This window comes from Lepidochelys kempii, chromosome 7, assembly GCF_965140265.1.
Source record: "Lepidochelys kempii isolate rLepKem1 chromosome 7, rLepKem1.hap2, whole genome shotgun sequence".
NCBI lineage: Eukaryota > Metazoa > Chordata > Testudines > Cheloniidae > Lepidochelys > Lepidochelys kempii.
The window spans coordinates 61,521,738-61,541,289 of NC_133262.1; the positions used below are offsets into that span (position 1 = coordinate 61,521,738).

At 47.3% G+C, this 19,552-nt stretch overlaps 1 protein-coding gene, 1 long non-coding RNA gene and 1 other non-coding gene across 13 annotated transcripts in view; all 3 read right to left on the bottom strand.

The window, feature by feature from the left end:
• The window catches only part of CHUK (component of inhibitor of nuclear factor kappa B kinase complex), a 77,329-nt gene extending 75,084 nt beyond the window's left edge, over positions 1-2,245 (bottom strand). Inside the window, exons 1-2 of one of the 4 annotated variants that reach the window (XM_073353132.1) lie at positions 1,990-2,245; positions 1,113-1,207 (exon numbers count right to left, since the gene is read on the bottom strand). In XM_073353132.1, the coding sequence (XP_073209233.1) occupies positions 1,113-1,207; positions 1,990-2,142 (248 nt within the window). In that variant the 5' untranslated portion in view covers positions 2,143-2,245. Of the gene's footprint in view, positions 1-697; positions 851-1,112; positions 1,208-1,862; positions 1,946-1,989 lie in introns of those variants that run through there. The other 3 variants (XM_073353133.1, XM_073353134.1, XM_073353135.1) reach the window with 3 other exon arrangements.
• Positions 2,246-6,454: 4,209 nt separating this feature from the next.
• LOC140914685 (uncharacterized) lies at positions 6,455-17,564 on the bottom strand. Of its 8 annotated transcripts, none has more exons than XR_012159945.1 (8): positions 17,382-17,564; positions 16,689-16,734; positions 16,033-16,222; positions 15,213-15,295; positions 11,884-13,877; positions 9,555-11,497; positions 8,230-9,258; positions 6,455-7,034 (listed from the first exon to the last, which is right to left on the bottom strand). It is a non-coding gene; the product is annotated as an uncharacterized lncRNA (long non-coding RNA). The 8 variants fall into 8 exon arrangements; XR_012159946.1 differs by having other exon boundaries at positions 16,954-17,564; XR_012159948.1 differs by lacking the exons at positions 16,689-16,734; positions 17,382-17,564 and adding an exon at positions 16,455-16,673 and having other exon boundaries at positions 11,884-12,002; positions 12,783-13,877.
• On the bottom strand, positions 12,168-12,310 carry LOC140915437 (small nucleolar RNA SNORA12). Its single transcript, XR_012160174.1, has one exon. It is a non-coding gene; the product is annotated as a small nucleolar RNA SNORA12 (small nucleolar RNA).
• Positions 17,565-19,552: the final 1,988 nt, after the last annotated feature.

Genomic DNA, 19,552 nt, shown 5'->3' on the forward strand with positions numbered 1-19,552 from the left:
TAAATGTAATTTCTAATGGTGTTAACATTTATTTACAGCTTGTGAGCATCTATGGCATCTTCAAATAAAAATTTAGTTTCTATTTTGTTTGAGATGGAGGATGGAAATACATTAATATTAGATCACTAGAGCATAGCCAGTAGTTCTCAACATACTAGGCCCCCTGCTGCCCCATGACTGAACCAGAAAATGTCAAGAAAGTTTTACAGACTCTGTGACCTCCATGACAATCTTAGCCTTAATTATAGACCACTAAATTTCACCTAGTTATCTCCATATTGAGTCCAATAACTTGGAGGTTAAACTAAACTGTTGTGTGCCACAAACAGAAGACAGGAGCGACTGAGGTGCCACAAATGCAGGAGGCCCCAGCAGTGGCAGGAAATTGATTAGGTGAGTCGTGCCCAGATGATCCCTGCAGGTGAACCACACCCCATACCACTCTGCCCAACCCCAAAACTGGCAGTCAGTATGACAGAAAGATTTTTAAAGACTCCAAGCAATGGTAGGTGCCCCACTCCCCCCGGTAAGCTGTTCCAATACTAGGAAACCATGTCTTGTTTCAGGATAGAATTTGTCCAATTACAGCTTCCAGCCCTTGGACCCTTTGTCAGCCAGGTTTTTTTTAAAAAAAAAACAAAAAACTGCTCAGATCTCTTTTCTGCATAGCAGTGCCTAAATGCATTGATCAAGTCACCTCTCAACCTTCTCTTCGATAAACCGAGTAATGTGAACGTAAAACAGGCAGCTGGAATTCTATGAAATCCTGTCACATGCAAAGTTCATGTCTGGGCCAGGAGTAAACAAGACATCTCACTGCAGAGGGTAGTTTTTCCATAAAACTATAAGACTGTGAAAAGAGAAGCTTATTAATTTATCATAATTATAGCGTTTTACCTTTACAATATCAGTGTAAAGTTGATTTTTTTTTTTTAATTACAGCTTTCTTTCCAGTGGACTAAAGATGCTCACTCTCACCTCTTAGGATAAGATTAAGACCAAAAGAAAAGTCTATGGTCTACTTCTGAGTCTGAAATGCAAATGTTCCCCAATTGATTTGACGACACCCGCTCCCAAAAGCGAGGGAAAAGATCATGATGGAGCATACTTACTTCTTCATGATTTGGATTTCATGGCACCACCGGTCTTTGTTTTTCATGCTTAGTTCCAGTCGACAAGATTTAATAGCTATCTTATCACCTAAATCCTACAACAAAAATCAATCAATCAATGTGCTATGGCACAACAATCAGTCTGGGAATTAGCCAGGTTTCAGCACAGTGGAGTGGGATGGCTGTAGCAGAGGGGCATGAAACTGGGGATCAATGGGTGGGGGGGGAAATCAGTGTAGGGCCAGAACAGGGGGGGAATGAGTGGGTCAGGATGAAGGGATGTTGGTGGGGTCAGTTCATTAGGTTATATGGGGCATCTATGTGGAGCTGAGGTGGGAGGGTTATTAGGTATTTGGGGGTGGTCAGTGAGGTCAGGAGTCACAGAGATCAGAGAGTGTTGGGGAAAGCAGTGAAGAGAACAACATGGAGTTACCGAAATGCCAGAATGAAATTGATGGGGGTAGGGAATTATCAGTGGGGAAGGGGTTATCCAGGGGTCAGTGGGTTTGGTGGAAGGGTTACGCTGGGGGGGAGGGGGCCCTGAGAGGGCACTAGATGGTCAGCAGGGACTACCCAGGGGTGGGGGCACTACCCAGGGATCCGTTGGGATTACCCAGTAGTTGGCAGGGGCTACCGGGGATAGGGGTAGCTATGGACTCGGTTGCCCGGGGGGGAGTAGTACCCAGGGGCAGATTACCCGGGCGGGGGGGGGGGGGGGAAGAGGGGTGACCAGATAGTAAGTGTGAAAACCTGGAGGGCGGCAACAGGCTGCCTCTGTAAGACAAAGCCCCTAATGTCGGGACAGCGGCTCACGCGAGGGCCAAGGGGGGGCTGCCGGGGCTTCGGCTGACACCCGCGCGGGGAGCAGGGCGGTTACCCCGGGTGGCCATTGGAGGCTCCCCCGCACCTGGTGCTGGTACAGACAGACGTTGCCGAAGCCGCCAGTTCCCAGCCGCTCCCGCATTTCCCAAGGGCCGCAGCTGCCCCCGGGCTGCCCCCGCAGCGCCGCGCCCACCGGGGGCCGCTCCATCCCACGCCAGGGCCCGCAGCAACCCCCCACCAGCCCGGAAACCAGGGCTTCTCCCCAAGCTCGCTGACGTCACTTCCCGCGAGACTCGGGGCGGGGCCGGCGGGTAAAAGCATCACTCGCTCGCCCTCCCCGCTAACGGCCGAGGCGCAGCGCGTGCTGGAGCCACGGCCCCGACCCCACCCGGCTCCCGGCTGCGGGGGGAGGGGGCCCCCCTTCGCCCCGGGCCCCGCCCCCTCTGACCAGGCCCCCGCCTGGCGAAACAGCAACCCAAATCAGCGACGCAGACATGCTCCCCGAAAGCCTTGGCAGGGCAGGTTGCAGGTTTGGCGTCAAAGCTCTGATGTCACACAGGCTGTGTTGCGTTGAGTACAGGAGCAAAACTGCCCCTGAATTCAAGGGGGCGTAGAGCCACTACATCACACTCAGGCATAGGGTTGGCAGGATTTGATGTTTATTAGAGACTGTCAAGTTCATCAAAGGCACATAAACCTATGGAAAAATATCTCTAGCACTAATCTTCAAAGATTACAGATGATCAGCAAAGTAAGAAAATGTTACTTAAGTATATTTGGTATATTTTGATATGTGAGTTTGACAATTTGTGTTTTAGAAGTTATAAAGTATTATTTATATTTGTCATTAAATATTTGTCTGACAACCCCACCCCCATAATTTCCTTCAACTGAAAATTTAAATAAACATCTAAAATTGCTTAAGAATAAACTATGTCTGTCAAAATTTAACAAATAAAAATCAAATTCTGCCAAGCCTACTTACAAACAAATACAATTCCTAGCCAAAAACATTATTAAGGTAGAATTAGGGCTACTCAGATGCATCCCCCACTTTTCAATTTTAAAAGGCATTTTACTGTGGAAAATAAAATGTAAATCACAGAGCATTACCTTACACCGAATGTCATACATACCTGATTTTGCATGACTATGTTAACCTCTTCATTTTAAGTACTATGATTTTATTATCTTAAGGTGGCTACATAGGTAACACATAACTAACTGGAAGCATATGGAATCTTTGCAAACAAATATAAAACTCCAGGCCTCATTCCACAAATGGAGAAGAGAAAGGATGGAGGGTCTTCTGGTTAAAGCACAAGACTGAGAATCAGGACATTTGTGTTCTATTCTTTGTTCTGCCACCATGGTGCTGCCTGACCTTGCTCAAGTGACTTCGCATCTCAGTCCCTCAGTTTCCTCATCTTTAAATACTTATTCCTGTTTTGATTGCTTTATCCTTTTTGGTGATTCTTTGTAAGCGTTACACAAATAAAACTCTTTTCTGCTTAAAAAAAAAATTGGAAACAAGGACTTGGCAGCTCTACACATTAGAATCAAGGTTGGTCAAGAAATGTTTACCAATTAAGAGTATGCTTAGGATCATGGGCGGTGGGTGAACCCCGGCATAGACACTGACTCTGTGGGTGCGCCGGGGCTGGAGCATCCACGGAAAAAAAATAGCACCCACCAACAGCACTGCAGATCAGCTCCTCTGCCTCCCCTGCAGCGCCTTCAACCCATGATCAGCTGTTTAGCAGCCTGCAGGAGGCGCTGGGGGTGGGAGGGGAAGCAATGGGGTCAGGAGGAGGTGGAGCGAGGGTGGGGCATGCTCAGGAGAGGGGGCAGAATGGGGTGGGAAGAGGCAGAGCAGGGGTGGGAAGGAGCAGGGGCGGAGCCTTGAGGGAAGGGAGGGCTGGGGCACACCCAGGGAAATTAGAAAGTCAGCACCTCTGAACCCTGGGCTCGGGGAAGTTAGTCCCCGGCCCCACCCCTCCCGCCAAAGCCCAGAGCCCCCGTGTGGCACCAGTCCCAGGCCACCCGAGTGACCCCCCTCCCTCAGCCCTGGAGTGCCAGGCGGGTGAGCAGGCGACACCTCCTCCCACCCAAGTGCTGGGCAAGAGGGCTGGCGGCATGGCCCCCTCCAGCCACGGAGCACTGAGCAGGTGGCATGCCCCCCACCAATCCCTGGAGTGCAAGCCAGCCCGCATTAGCCCCAGCCTAGGGCCCTGGCAGGAAAAGCCCCCCATATCACAGCACCAGGAAACAGGAAGGGGCCAGGGCGGAGCGTGAGCAGGGCCACGCAAGGCTGTTTGGGGAGCCTCAGCCTTCCCCAGCCTTCGATACCTGCCACCCAAGTTGGGGATGCTGCCTTGTTTGTGGAGAAGCCAGAGATTTTCAGCTGTGCCCTTCAAAGTTTCCAAGATACCACGAGCACTATGGGATTAAAACATCTCAGAGCAGAAAATCAAGGTTCAAAAACCTCAAGGCATGTCTACACTGCAAAATTAGGTCGACCAAAGATGTCAACATACAGCTGCCGCAGTAATTAAAATCACTTTTCTACATCCACACTACACTCCTTGTGTCAGCAGTGCAAGTCCTCACTAGCGGCACTTGCATCGATGCAGAGAACAGTGCACTGTGGGTAGCTCACCATCTGGTGCAGGGTGTTTTGGGAAGGGTTTAAAAAGCCTCATGGGGGCAAACAAGTCATGCAGGGGTGACAAGGAACATGGTTTAAACATCCCATGATGCAGTTTTCTCCATCCCATATTATCATCTGCATCCCATAATGTTTCATGCATCTTTTCAAAAGCCCCACAAACCCGCACATACACCATCTCTGTAACAAACATGGATCCTGCACTGCTTTTCAATATTGTACTGACCGTTACGAACACAACGTGCCTGGAAGCAGCACATTCTTCTGGACTGGTATTCAAGGGGGGTCAGAGAGAGCTCTCGGCTCAGGACCGACCCAGAAGGACGTTGCTGTAACCTTCTGTTCTCCTGTTCACCACAGACTTTCTACACTGTGTTCCAGTCATCTAATAAATCCTTCTGTTTTTTACAACACTGTCTGAGAGTCACTCCTGATTACAGAATTTAGGGGTGCATTGCTCCCTTTGGATGTGCAAGCCTTCTCCAGGAGTCCAATTCAAAAGGATTCACTGAGGGGAGCTCACTGAGTGAAACCAGGGTGCTGAAGGCTCAGAGGTTTGGTCCCAGGAGGCAGTAAAGCCAAGGGGTTTAACCCTCCGAGAATGACCCACAGGGGGGTAACATACTGAAGGGGTAATCCTAGGGGCTGTTCCACAGAGCACCGGACCTCTGGATTCTGTCACAATTGCATTGTTATGCAGGTTTGGGATGACGAGCAGTTGCTGCAGAACTTTCAGATGCACAAGGCCACATTCATGGAATGGTGCATGAAGCTCGCCCCAGCCCTCCAGTGCAGCAACATCAAAATGAGAGCTTCACTCATGGTGGAGAAGCAAGTGGCAATCACTGTGTGAAAGCTGGCTATGCCAGATTGCTACCAGTAAGTCAAGAATTAATTTGGAGTTGGGAAATCCACCAGGGGGGTTGATGTGATGCAAGTGTGCAAGGCCATTAATCGTGTCCTCTTGACAACATGTAGGACCTTCTGAATGGTTCTGCAGCAATAGGGTTCCCAAATTCCAATGGGGGCAATAGCTGGCATGCATATCCCTATTTTGGCACCAGACCACCTTGCCAAGGAGTACAATCAACAGAAATGGCTACTTTTCTATGGTATTGCAAGCATTGATGGATCACCAGGGACATTTCACCAACAACAACGCGGCCTGATCAGGGAAGTTGCATGACACACACATCTTTAAAAACAGATAAAGATGTTCAGAAAGATGCAAGCAGGGACTTCCTTTCCAGAGCAGTGGATTACCATTGGGGATATGGAAATGCCAATAGTGATCCTTAGAGACCCAGCCTACCCGTTCCCATGGCTCATGAAACCTTACATTAGCCACCTTGACAGCAGCAAGGAGTGCTTCAACTACAGGCTCAGTAGGTGCAGAATAACTGTTGAAGGTGCCTTTGGTCATTTGAATCAGTGCTAGGGCTGTCTACTCATGGGATTGGACTTTCATTAAAAAAATATCCCCAGGCCTATAGCTGTCTGCTGCATGCTTCATAATACCTGTGAAGCAAAAGGGGAAAGCTTCTGCAAGGGTGGAATATGGAGGTAGAACATCTGGTGGCTGATTTTGAGCAGCCAGATACCAGAGCTGTAAGAAGAGATCGACGGGGAGCATTACAGCTCAGAGAGGCTTTGAAAGACCATTTCAAAAGTGAGCCACAGTAGTGAGTGTTGGTGTAGTGTACTCTACTTGGCATTGTTTTTTAGCACTCCGCTTTGAACCTTATGAGTGCTGTGTGTGTGGTAATAACACATTGCAAATGCACCAACTGCTATTATCGTTGAATGTCAGCCCCAGCTACCATATGTTGTGAACTATTAAAGATGAACTAAGTTTCCGTAAATAGACTTTTATTCCAAACTCATGCAAACAAAAATAACTGTAACTGAATGAAACTATATAAATACAGGGAAAAGAACCTTTGAAGGAGAAAGAACAGTCATTCTCATTTCAAACACAAATATACCAACCATGTCTCTCATAGGTCAGTGTATATTCAGCTCGGATTGCGTGTACTCTCCCTCGGGGTGGAGTGGTAGGGGTACTGCAATGGCCCAGAAATATATGTGGAATGTAGAGGCCGGGAGTGTAGGGAGGTCCCAGAATGCAGTTATCAACAGACTGCAGCAGGAGGCAAGCAAGGGTTACTTGGACCTGAAGGTCTATAAGAATCTCCAGCATGTCTGTCTGGAGCTTGAGAAGCGCTATCATGACCTGCTGCATGTGTCACTCCTCTCTGCACTATCTCTTTCCATTCTGTCCACAAGGGTGCTTCTCCAAGCCCTCTGCTCGATGTGCAACACCAGAGGCTTGCAGAATCTCTTGGAACATGTCATCCCTCATCCCCTTTCTTCTCATCATCTGAGCTGTTCCAGTGGAGTGGATGAACGGAGCCTCAAGGCCAAATTTCCAGCTGCAAAAAGCACAGTGCATAGAGGTACTATTTTAAGTGTTTTCACTCTCCTTGCTTGTAACTTGTGTGGATCACTACATGCTCCCTTGGTATTCATCCATGATTAAGGCTGTGAGTCTGTCACGGAGGTCACAGATTCCGTCACTTTCTGTGACCTCCATGACTTCTGCAGCGGCTGGTCCTGGCTCAGGGACTGCCCAAGCTGGGCAGCCCCTGGGCCAGCAGCAGCAGTTTGGGTGTGTGGGTGGGGTCTCAGGGCTAGGGGCAGGGGGAGTGCAGGGGGGAGGGGAACTTACCTCGGGGTGCGGGGGCTCCCTAGCTCCCACTGACATGGCCACCCTGAAGCTCCTAGGCAGCAGAGGGGTAGGGGGAGCTGCAGGCCCCGCCCCCGCACCTCCCACTGGCCGCAGTTCCCAACCAATGGGAACTGCGGCAGTTGGTGCTTGTGGGGGAGCAGCAGAACCCCTGCCTCCGCCACCTAGGAGCTGCAGAGATGTGGAGCAAGGTTGGAAGACCCTGCCAGCCCCACCAACTCCCCCTCACCCCTGCCCCAAGCCACCTCCTGTGGTACCCCCCGGACCGCCCCTCCATGACTTTTACTAAAAATACCCATGACTGAAACATAGCCTTAGCCATGATTATGGCCCGGGGTAGGAAAGGGATGATTTGGGACAATAATAGGGGTGAGCACACGGGCATCAGTATATGTTGATAGGGCAACTGAACGGAATACTAGCACCATTTTCTACAGGTGGTGGTAATTTTAGCTGGTATCTCACTCCCAAGGGTAATAGAGGCTGAAAGGGAACAACTCCTGAACAAGTCTGGCTGGAGACTGGATCCGTATCCTGCTAGCCTGTGTGCTGCATTGGTGCCTGCTGATGTAACTGCTCACTGGTGTGAGAAAGTGTCCTACTGCAGTGGAACAAATAAAGCAGTCCTCCCCAGAAACCTTCAAAGACTGCAGACTACCTCCAGGAAAGTTTTCTTGAAATCTCTATGGAAGATTCCCAGGACATCCCGGTGCACATAAATAGACTGTTCCACAGGGCCCCCTTTGCCTAGCTGAATAGGGGAATGAGAGGCACAGAGTGAAATAACCAGTAGAGGCAGAGTTGCTCTCTCTTCTTGCCTGATTAAAAAAGAGTAAATGAACACATGTCCCTGCAACATCAAAACAAAACAGCATACTTACCAGAGGTTCCAACCCCTGCATCAGGCTCGCCGGTACTGGACAGTAGGGACTTGCTCAACTGCTCCAGCAGTCAGAAAGAGGTCCTGGCTCACTGTGCCACTGGATTCCCCCATTCACCTGTCCTCCAAAACTCCTCCTGCTTGTCGTGACTGCAGGGGCCTCTGATTTTAGCTCCTCCGAAGTATCCACGGGGCTCTTGGTGGTGGTGTCTCCGCCAAGGAAGGCTTGCAGCTCCTTGTAGAAGCAGCATGTCTGCGGTTCCGCACCAGAGTGACAGTTTGCCTCCCTTGCCTTCTGGTACGCCTCCTGCAGCTCCTTGATTTTTACACGGCGCTGCTGCACGTCCCTTTTGTAGCCCTTCTCCCCCATGCCCCAAGTGATCTGGTCATAGATGTCAACGTTTCTACGGATGGATCAGAGCTGTGCCTGCATCGCCTCTTCTCCCCACAGACCGAGGAGAGCCACCACCTGCTGTGCACTCCAGGCAAGAGCACGTCTGCTGCGTGGAGCCAGCATGGTCAGCTGGGCAGTTGCTATGTGAGCTCTCCACACCAACCAAACATGAAACAGAATTTAAAATTTGTGGGGCTTTAAAGGGGGAGGGGCATGTACATGCGCATCTGACTGCCAGGCAGTGGAGTTCTAAAAGGTGACGAGAGCAGTTACGATGGGGCATCATGGGTCACCTCCTGGAAGCCACTAATGTAGACATAAGTAACGCAGTGTCACTGATATTGTGTCAGCTAAACTATGTTGACCTAAGCACTATGCCTCTCGTGAAGGTGGAGTTACTAAGTCAGTGGAGAGGGTGAGTTACATCGGTGGGAGCAACATTTTAGTGTAGATGCTTACAGAATTAGGTCAACATAAGCTGCCTTGCAAACAAAAACTCTGTAGTGTAGACCAGGCCTCAGAGCTGGGCTACCAGAAACCCTGGTGCAGGTGGGGACGAGTTCAAATGGTCGCAACAAACTGGACATCCACTGAAGAATAGGTCTCACTGCCTCTTGAATGAAGTCTATGTCTTGCCTATGAATGCAAAAATATTTCTGCATTAAGACAAAGTTCAAGATCTAACAAACCTGTGTACTGCCTGCACTGCTGTATGGGTCAGAAACCTGGACCCTCCTACAAGCAGACTTGGAGCAGCTAGAGGCATTCTATATGCGCTGTCAGCATCAAATGCTGTGCATAAAATGGTTCAACTTCGAGCGAGATTTGGTCTTCCTCCAATTGCTTGCTCTTTGGCCATGTTGCCAAGAGGACCAAAACCACCCCAGCTCATTGTGCTCTCAAACTCTTCACTGATGCACCTTGACACCTACCTGACATCACCTGCAGGACTGCCCCAGAGATTCATGGATTCTCGGAATTGAGCCATATCTGGGAACTTCATTCTGCGATGTCTGGTACGATGCCATCATCCAAAACTTCCTGTCAGAATGATTAAGCACTCGGAATAAATTGCCTAGTGAGGTTGTCGGTATCTCCATCATTGGGGATTTTTAAGAGCAGGTTGGACAAACACTTCTCAGGGATGGTCTAATAATACTTAGTCCTGCCTTGAGTGCAGGGGATTGGACTACTAGATGACCTCTCAAGGTCCCTTCCAGTTCTATGATTCTATGGTCACTCCAGCTGCGCAATGGCCCTCAGTATATTGTGCACATTTGATGATACTGATGATGAATTTATAAAACACTGAAGGGAAGACTTCGCATGTCTGAAATTTGTTACCAACTCACTGGACCTGTTTTTCAGTACATTCCTAGGCACATATGCACATGAATGCATTGCATGCACACCCCACTTTCTGCATGCACACAGCAAGACAGGCAGCTAGCTTACTCTGCATGTGTGTCAAACCCAATTTGGGTGGCCTCTGTCATGCAGGCCTTCATCATTCACTAGTGCAACGTGGGGCTATAGTACCTTAAATCTATTTGGAAACTAAAGTTGCTTCAGAATAACTAGGGTAACTTGCCAGGAGCTCCTACCACCAGTGTTCTGTGATCTACACCAGCTGCTTATTGGCCGCTGGGTGGAGTTTCAGGTGTCTGTTTTGGCCTGTAAAGCTCTAGATGGCCTGAGGCTTGCCTGCCTGAGATGCCTTTGCCCTTTTGAGCTGCTGACACAAGATCAATGGAAGTGCTCAGAGTACAGCCTCCTTGGTTTACTAGAGAGGATGCTGCTGGTAGGACAGGGCCCTCAACTTAGAAATTCATTTTCTTGACTGAAACTGTCTGAATATGCTCACCATTAGTACATGGTGAAAAGCATTTGGAGAATGCGGAGTTTGTAAAGAAGTTGTGGTGTTAGGGGATCTGCAGGATGCAAGGAGAGAGGAAGTTCATCTAATGCTGATGTCTGGTTTTGTCCACAGCAAGGCAGTTGGTCTGGCTAATGCTGTTTTTGTCTCAGTTTAGTGGAGTTTTACACAGCCCAGGATGAAGCATCTTTAATTATTTTAGTTTGGTTTCAACATATAAACATAATTTGCACATCCCCACCTGCTGAAAATCAAGCCCTTTTACTTCCCAATGCACAGAGGGTATATTAAACACTTGCATTCCTTTAAATAGTAATACAAACACATCTGTGCCATTGCCGAGACGCTAGCCAGTCAACTCTTCAGGATCATGAGGTAAGATCTGGCCCTTCCTGTACTGAAGGGATGTTAATATTCACCTTGAAAAGCGAGTCTGGTTTTATTCATGGCATCTAGGTCCTTTACAAAGTTAAGTATTTATGTTCCCATTTCCTCACAGGAGCTTTCTCCGAGTCAGAGTGAGAAAAGCCTCAGCTTTGCTTGAAGTCAGGCTTCTCTGTGTAGTGCTGACCAGGCAGCTTGCATAAAGATAAACCAGGGTGTGTCCAAGTTAAAAGAAAAAGCAGGGACTTAATTTTTGGCTTGTGTCTCACTTCTGCTGCAGATGTGATTTCCAAGGAGTAATGGGTCCAAAGGACACAACAAGCTACACTGCTGCTAGTTATTAGTCATTGATCAAACAAGAAGGCCAAGAGCTTTCTAAACTCTACCCAGGCAAGTGCACCAAAAAGCCAGTCAGCTGGCATACACTACTACTATTCCACTGGAGCAAATGGAGCTGTACCTGTTCTTCCACGAACAAATTCAGCTGACCGTGTGCACATGACTGGAACACCAGATGAAGACTTATTTCTTATATCCCCTCACCTCAGACATTTCTGACTCCCCCTGGCTTCTGAGCTTTACTTACAGACACCGTATAGCAGAGAGGTGACTAATCTACAAAACATAAAGGGTGTTTTTATAAATTAAATCGTTAAGAAAAACGCTGAAAAAACTGCACCTACCTTTGGGAAACTCAGGGGTTTTATTTAAATAAAAGGAATAGGAGGTTATACAAGCAATGTTTAACTAAATGCTACACCAAACCATCTACCTACAGCAATTACTGATACAGGGCTTAATGTTCAGAGATGCAGGGCACAATGTCTTCACCTGGCTAACTAAGTACTCAGCACCTCTGAAAAAATCAGGCCTACAGTATCTTCTATTACAACAACTGCCTACAGCTTAACTCTGGTCATGTAAAGGATACTTTTCGATGAAATGACAAACCAGAAAGGATTAAGGTTAAATAAATGAGAAGTGAAAATCTTGTTTCATACTTGCGTGATATCCAAATGCTCTGAGATTTCTAGTAATTCGATCCGTTGTTCTTGCGCTTGTACAATAAAGGACTCTTTAATATCTTCAGTAGCACAAGAGTGAGTGGTACAGGAATCACCTGGAGATGGGAGACACAATAAGAAAAAAGACACAAACCATACTATTCTCCTAGGTAAGACAATAAATCCATCACGGGGGTTTGTACACCCCTCAGTACTGCTTGTCATCATGTGAGACAGATGATCACCTGTCTCTACAGACTTAAACTTATGAGGCAGGTCCGCCTTGTAGGAACTGGCAGAATAACTGAAAACTGAAAGTTCTGGAAAAGTTTTCATGACTGTCCTTCTCCTTTATACTCTTTGTGGTAGGTTGAGGCCGCTCTGACACTGTCACAGATCCGCCAGGCAGAAAACCACCACAATGCACCCTTCCATAATCAATTCAGCAGAAACTGGTCACTGAGCATCCATGTTTGTGGACACTGACCAAAAAGATTTACACATGTTACAGCACACACGTTTAAGCTTTCCTTCCTATCTCAGTACCCCAAACAGAGAGGAAAGCCTCCTGGATTATATGAAGCCCCTCTGGTCTTTATCAGTTGAAGACAATAAACATTCCTGTCTATTGTCACTGTCCTTCAACAAAATCAGCTCTCTGCACTTGCTGTAACACGAAAAATTAGCATGTTCAAGTGGCCATTTAAGTGGTCACAGGTTTTACTTTTGTCCTGTTCCCTATCTGCTGGTTGGGAATTTTTATCTACCATGTGGGATGCCAAGAAGGAAAAAAAAAAAGAGAGGGAGAAGTTTGCCTATGCTTAGGTTTAAATGTGACCTGTTCCCTTTCAAGGCAGTTGAGGTTGCATTCTTCCACTGATGTGCTATAACCCTACCTGCAACTGTAGGTGCGGACTCTGGTAATTTCTTTCAAAAGACACTTGTTTACTTCTTCCACCACCTCTGCAAAGAGTTCAACCACTGACTGGTAATGCCCACCAAATGCAGGCAAAATCCAGACATGATCTGTTGACTAGCCACCCTTAGCCAGGGCAAGGAAGCACGAGAACATAACAAGAGGTCAGAAAATATATAAGCAGCTATTCACAGCAAACTAACTCAGACCTTGCCATGATAATTCCCGCCTGAACACAAAATACATTGAGTGACTTTCATGGCTAACCAGGCCCACAGTTGCAAGATTCAAAATACAAAAGCCACGAAACCTCCCAAGCCCTAGAGGAGATTTTGTAGCAGTCTGTCAATTATCAGCGGACTTAAAAAAGCGTAAGGAACTGCAAAAAATTACTTTGAATGCAGGTGAGTTGGGCTTTAGCCAGTATGGCAATGAATGGGATTTATGGATAGGATGCAGCCTGAAAGAAAATCCACTTGGGAATTTATGGTTGGATATAAAGTAAACAATGAATTAATTTGATCCTATAATGGTTCATATTCAGCTCAAAATTTGGATTATATTCCACAGCAACAGTAGTTTTAGGCAAGTGTAATAGACTCCTACTAACACTGTTTAACTCACAGTAGGTCACTGAATTGCAGTTGCTCAAGACAGAGTCATGAGATGGTGAAGGTGTTTGGTTCGCTTTTTTCACAGCATCTTTCAGAATTAGTAAAAAAGGCCACTGAGTCCCATGTTTCTCCTTCCCATTTATTTAAAAATTATGTTAATTTACTACAAGAAAAATAAAAAACTGGAAGATGTTAAAACATGCAAAAACAAAATCTCATTAAAAAAAGCAGTAAAAGGTACAAAAAGTGACAACACTGTACATACCTGTTATATCACTTACTACACTAAAGCTCTTCAAAACAATATTTACTAGTCTAGAGATTATCCCATTTTACACTCCCACTTGAGAGTAACGTGTTTATTAAATATGATAAATGTCTATTGCAACATATCACAGCTACCTTGGCTCCAACGCAAAAATCAATGTTCTTTCATCACCAGTCTCAAAATATAAACATGTCTGAAAAACAAAGGCATCAGTAACACGTTAATCAGTCTCAAATGCAAGTCCATATACATTCTTAATTTTATTATAAATCAATACTGTTTTATTACTTATTTGTAATCCTGTAACAGCTAGGAGCCCCTGACATGGACCAGGACCTTATTGGGCTAGGCACTGTACAAACACAGAACACACTTTTCCTATTAAGCAACATACATCATTCTCAAGAAACAAAAATTAGAAACACTTCACCCAAAAATACTGATGCCAACTGATAAAGAACACAAGTTTTCCCATTTAAGGGAATCTGAAGAAAGTACTTATCAAAATATTTTTAAAAAGCATTAATAAAACAAACCAGACTTCAAGTTGATGAGTTATAATGAAATACGCATTTCTATTTGAAAATAAATATTTATTTTCTCATATGTGTAGGAGCAAGATTTACAGTATCTTGCAGCTATTAATTTTTTCACTCTTAAGTGCTTGGGGTTGTAAATGAAGTGACAGGTAACAACACTTGTTATTTAACTCACTTTTAAAAAAAATATATAACTTACAAAATGTTTACAAGTAAAGACACCCTTCCTTTCATCCACTTTAACTCAGAAATGGCTGGGTTTTATGAAAAATAGTTACCTTTGTATGAACTGCCACTCAGAAACCAAAAATCAATTTTGGTAAAGTAATCCAAGTTCTACATTACGATTAATATAGAATGAGAGTGGGAGCCAAAGGCCAGAACTCCTGGGTTCTATTTCTGGCTCTGCCACTAACTAAGGCCCGGTCTACACTTAAAATTAAGGCTGTGAAAAATCCACACCTCTGAATGCCATAGTTACTCCAACCTAAACCCCAGTGAAGATGCACATATTGTTGCTTGGGGAGGTGGTATTCTTATGACAACAGACAAACCCCTTTCATCAGTATAGGCTGCATCTACACCATGGGATTATGCCAGCATAGCTACAGCGCCACAGCTATGTCCGTGCAATCTCCATAGTGTAAACATAATCTCAGTGAGTGACCTTGAGCAAGTCACTGCATCTCTTTGCTTCAGTTTCCCACCTGCAAATATGAGAATAAGACATAGCTGTAGTACTAACTTTAAAGAGGTTGTGAGACTTAATATTTGTTCAATATCTTAAAGATGGGAAGCACTATGCACATGTTAAGCATTGTGCTTCTAATTCACATTAGATTTAGAGGAGTCTAATAAAATAAGCATTTGGCTTAATTTAACACTGTTGTAGACCAGGAATTTTTTCCACTTGCCAGTGGTAGCCACGATACAGTGACACACTCCTAATCTCATAGACCACGATGCAGAAGCAGAAAGATAAATCTTACATCAAATTCTCCATTTTTCTCTTGTACAGCTTGCACAATGTTGAACAACATTAAATTTTTCTTCAACATCCCCAAAGGCCAGTCTAGGAGAGAAAAAGTAGAAATAAAGACAAGATGACGCCATAATAAGTTTGTGCATCTATAATTTTTGAATTGGTAATATTAAATATTGTGACCCCATCTTGCTTACAACCAAGGATTCACACACTCAATTCACCCATGTGGCTGGGGAATATCCTGCCCAAAATGTCACTACTGTCTAACTGCTGATTAACTCAAACAGACGCACTTTCCCAGAACAGAAGTCCTAAGAGACAGACCGCCTGAAACCTCTGAGGATCAGGAAAAAACAAGTGCTGCCTCATGTAATGTACATCTCCCCAAAATAGACAACATTTTTCTACAACCATGTCAACTTTATTACATAATATCATGTAATTAAAACTTATATTGAAACGCACACACACAAGGGGCAGAGTTAGGATTACAGGAGTAGCCATAATGAGCATATCTTGAATGTTAGGTGTTTAAACCATGGAATATTAATGTTCTCTTTACAATTTTTTCTGAAACGTCCGACATTTTTGGTTTTAAACAAACAGAAAAAAGTGTGTGATGCCAATGGAAGCCTCACCATTTGGGCTACAAGATATGGAGCCCTTTAGCTCAGTCCTTACTCACCTTCAGGCTTAGTACAGTCTAAGTCACACCCCATCCCAAATGGTGATTAAAACCACTAAAAAAATATACGACACTGGCACAGTGCAACTTTCTGTTAAGCGGTATTAAAAACAAAACATTGCAAAAGCGTTTTATGTACCGAAATCAAATTGGAAATACTTCGGCATCTTCGGAACCGTGTCATTACTTCTCCAGTTACGCTAGCTGACAGCAAGAACAAGGTTGAAACTGCAACACGGTTTCCATTATGAAGCCTGTTTTCTAACAACTTCCTCCTGCAGACCTCTCCTTTGGCACGGAGAGTCTCCCTGCCGGCCCGGCTATTACAGCTGCAAGAAAACGGGGGAAAGCGCCAGAGCGTATCAGGACAGGACCGCGCGGCTCGGGAGCAGCCAGCACAACCGGCCCGGGGCGCCAGCAGGGCGGCCCTACCGGGGGGTGGAACAGCTCGATCGGCGCCCCGCCCGGGGCAGGGCTGAAAGCAGCGGGCGCTCAGACCGAAACAGCCGCAGCCCCGCCGAGCCCGGCTCCGCCCGCACCCTCCGCCGAGCGCGGACATACCAGAACCGGCCCTTCGCGCGCAGCACGATGACATCGGAGCGACCCGGCCCCCTTCCCCGGAACCAACAACCCTGACCACCCCGTGCACCACTCACACCCTTCCCCTGATTCATAGCCCGGCTTGCAGTGTGCCTCAGCTAAACCCTTCCCCTGCAGAACACACAGTCCTGATCGCTGTGTGCGTCACCCAAACCCTTCCCCCTGGAACCAGCTCCAAAACACCAGCCCACTCACCTCAGGCCGGGCATAGTCAAGTCAATTGTTTATGGTCAAGGTCCAGCTTCCAGAGAAAATAATTAAAAAAAAATATTGATAATAATTAGTAAACACAAAGATTTCAAGGTCCTTTTAAAAGCATCTGGCGGTGCAGATTTGGCACCTATTGGCTACCCTGGCTGCAGCCATTACTGGACTAAAACCTTCCCCCCACAGCCTCTGGAATCAACATCCTTGTGACCGTGCCCGCATCAGCCCAGCCCTTCCCTACGGCCACACTCACCATACACGTCAACCGCACCACTCCTCCGGCACTGAATTCACAGCTCCATAGGATTGTTCCTGAGTGCGTGTATGTGTGCGTGTCGCGGACACCGTTTCCCCCAGAGCTAGCGCTGACACGTTTTGGGTTGCCAACGCTCTAATCACACAAAACCAAACAGCTCTGCCCCGCCCCTTCTCCCAGACTCACCTCCCAGTCTCTCCATGCCCCTTCCAGTCTCTCCATGCCCCTCCCTCCATCGCTCACTCTTCCCCACCATCACTCACTTTCACTGGGCTGGGGCAGAGGGTTAGGGTGCGGGAGGGCATATGGGATCCGGCTGGGGGGGGTGGGCTCGGGGATGGGGCCAGAGATGAGGGGTTTGGGATACGGGAGGGGACTCCGGGCTGGGGCAGGTGCTGGGGATGCGGGATCCGAGCAGCACTTACCGCAGCTCCAAGGAAGCAGCCTCCAGGTCCTTGCAGCTTCTAGGCGCATGGGTGGCCAAGCGGCTCTGTGCGATGTGTGCTGCCTTCGCATTTGCAGGTGCCCCCCTCCACAGCTCCCATAAGTCATAGTTCCTGGCCAATGCAGCTGCAGAGCTGGCCCTGGGGGCGGGGGCAAGGGCAGCACGCAGAGCCTCCCAGTCCCTGGCCACCCCAGCACCTAGGGGCTGCAGGGACCTGGCCATCACTTCCGTGGGCAGTGCGTAGCCAGGGAAGGCAGGGAGCCTGTCTAAGCCCCAGGCCCCTACTGCACTGCTGACTGGACTTTTAATGGCCCAGTCGGCGGTGCTGACCAGAGCCACCAGGGTCCCTTTTCAATCGGGCGTTCCAGTTGAAAGCCGGATGCCTGGCAACCCTAGACAGATACTGCAACCACATATGGTATTGTTGCCAGCACCCAGTGCCGAGAGGCTAAACAACAGCTGGAGTTTGTTCGCTACCCGGTGTGCTACACCCAATAATCACAAAGGGGTGGAGAAGCAGAAAAGTTTATTTGCAGGTGCAAAAAGGTACAGGGAGAATAGAATCTCAAATCCTGCACACAGAGCAGGAAGTTACACAGGCTTTTATACATCCTTTTTCCCAGCATACTTATCCAATAGCAAGCTGCCCTAAGTATCCATATAGCCAGCCAATCCAGTTCCCAGCTAGTGCCCTTGTGCTCTGTATCATTTCTTAAACCATACATAAAGCTGCTTTATTCAGCACTGTTCTTCCATATGTGCCCTGTTTGGCCTTGCTTAGTTTCAGGCAGTCTGACTCTGCAACATATTGTTGCAGATCTTCAGCATAACTGCTGCAAGTGCCTCCAGGCGGGGGGGGCCAAGGACACTTGGGCCTAGTACACAGAGCTGCTGTGAGTGCCTTCAGGCGGGGAGGGGGAGGGCACCAAGGACACTTGGGCCTACTGTGAGGGGGCTTCATCGACACTCATGGTCTTCCATTCCCTCGAGTTACCTAGTGGCCATGCCCCAGTGTCCCCAACAGTATCTTTGGGGACTAGATTGTATTTTACATTGAAAGCATGAAAAAAAACATCAAAGAGCCATTCTACTGCGATGGGCCAGACAGTATGAGCTGTGGAATATCCATAGCTCTTTGTACCACATGGATGCAATTAATGCAGAACCCCAAGGTTAGCTTTGAAGCTTGACCTCTTGGATAATAGGCAGTGGGAAGGTTTTTCCTGTTTTCAGGAGGCAGGGAGACACAATAAGACATTTGGTATAAAAGGCTGGGTTAAAGTAGACTCAGGGTCATTTTTTAGATTTGGCAAAGAGAACTTTTGGCCTTGGGGCCCCACCCCTTGCTGAAGGTTTGGAAGGCTTACCAATGGCCCACATGGAAAATGCACTATTTCTGGTATGTTTAGTGTTTATGTAAATCCATTTATTGCTCTTTATATATCTTCTCCGTAAAACTTTTGCACTAAGAATAAATATACTTGTGTGGTAACTTGTAACTGCTGGCGTACACATATCATCTCCCTCAGCAAGAAAACAAAAGCACTGGCAAGGGCACCATGAAGCAGGACACCGCAGCCTACCGCTCCTCCATTCCCTGAATGTTTTCAGGCTGGGCCACAGATTGCAGCTAGCACTCCTGGCCCTGAGGATCCTCTGCCTCCCCAATGAGGCCCACACCACCTTTGCCTCCATGAACATCAGGGGATGTAGAGTGACTGCAGGTGACAGGTGCACTCCTTCCTTCAGGCAGAGGGGTACTCTGTGATCTTCCTGCAGGAGACTCTAATCAATCTGGCCGCCGAAGCCAGCAGGCATCTGCAGTGGGGAGACAGTATATTTCAGCCACCCCACCATGCTCTTAAGCAGAGTGGCCACCCTGTTCTCCATAGATCTATGCTCCAAGGTGCTAGGGGGTTGCCAAAGTCATGCCTGGATGCCTGCTGCACCTCCAGGTGTGTGTGGAGGGGCTGATTCTCAATCTGATCAACATCTATGCCCTGATACAGGGCCTGGAGCAGGTGCGCTTCTATTGGCAGGCGTCCAGTGCTTTGGATCCTCATGAATGCCTGGCTGTGGCTGGGGATTTTAACACCACCGTGGATATACGGCTTTGACATAGGGTAAACAACAGGCTTTTTTAAACAACTA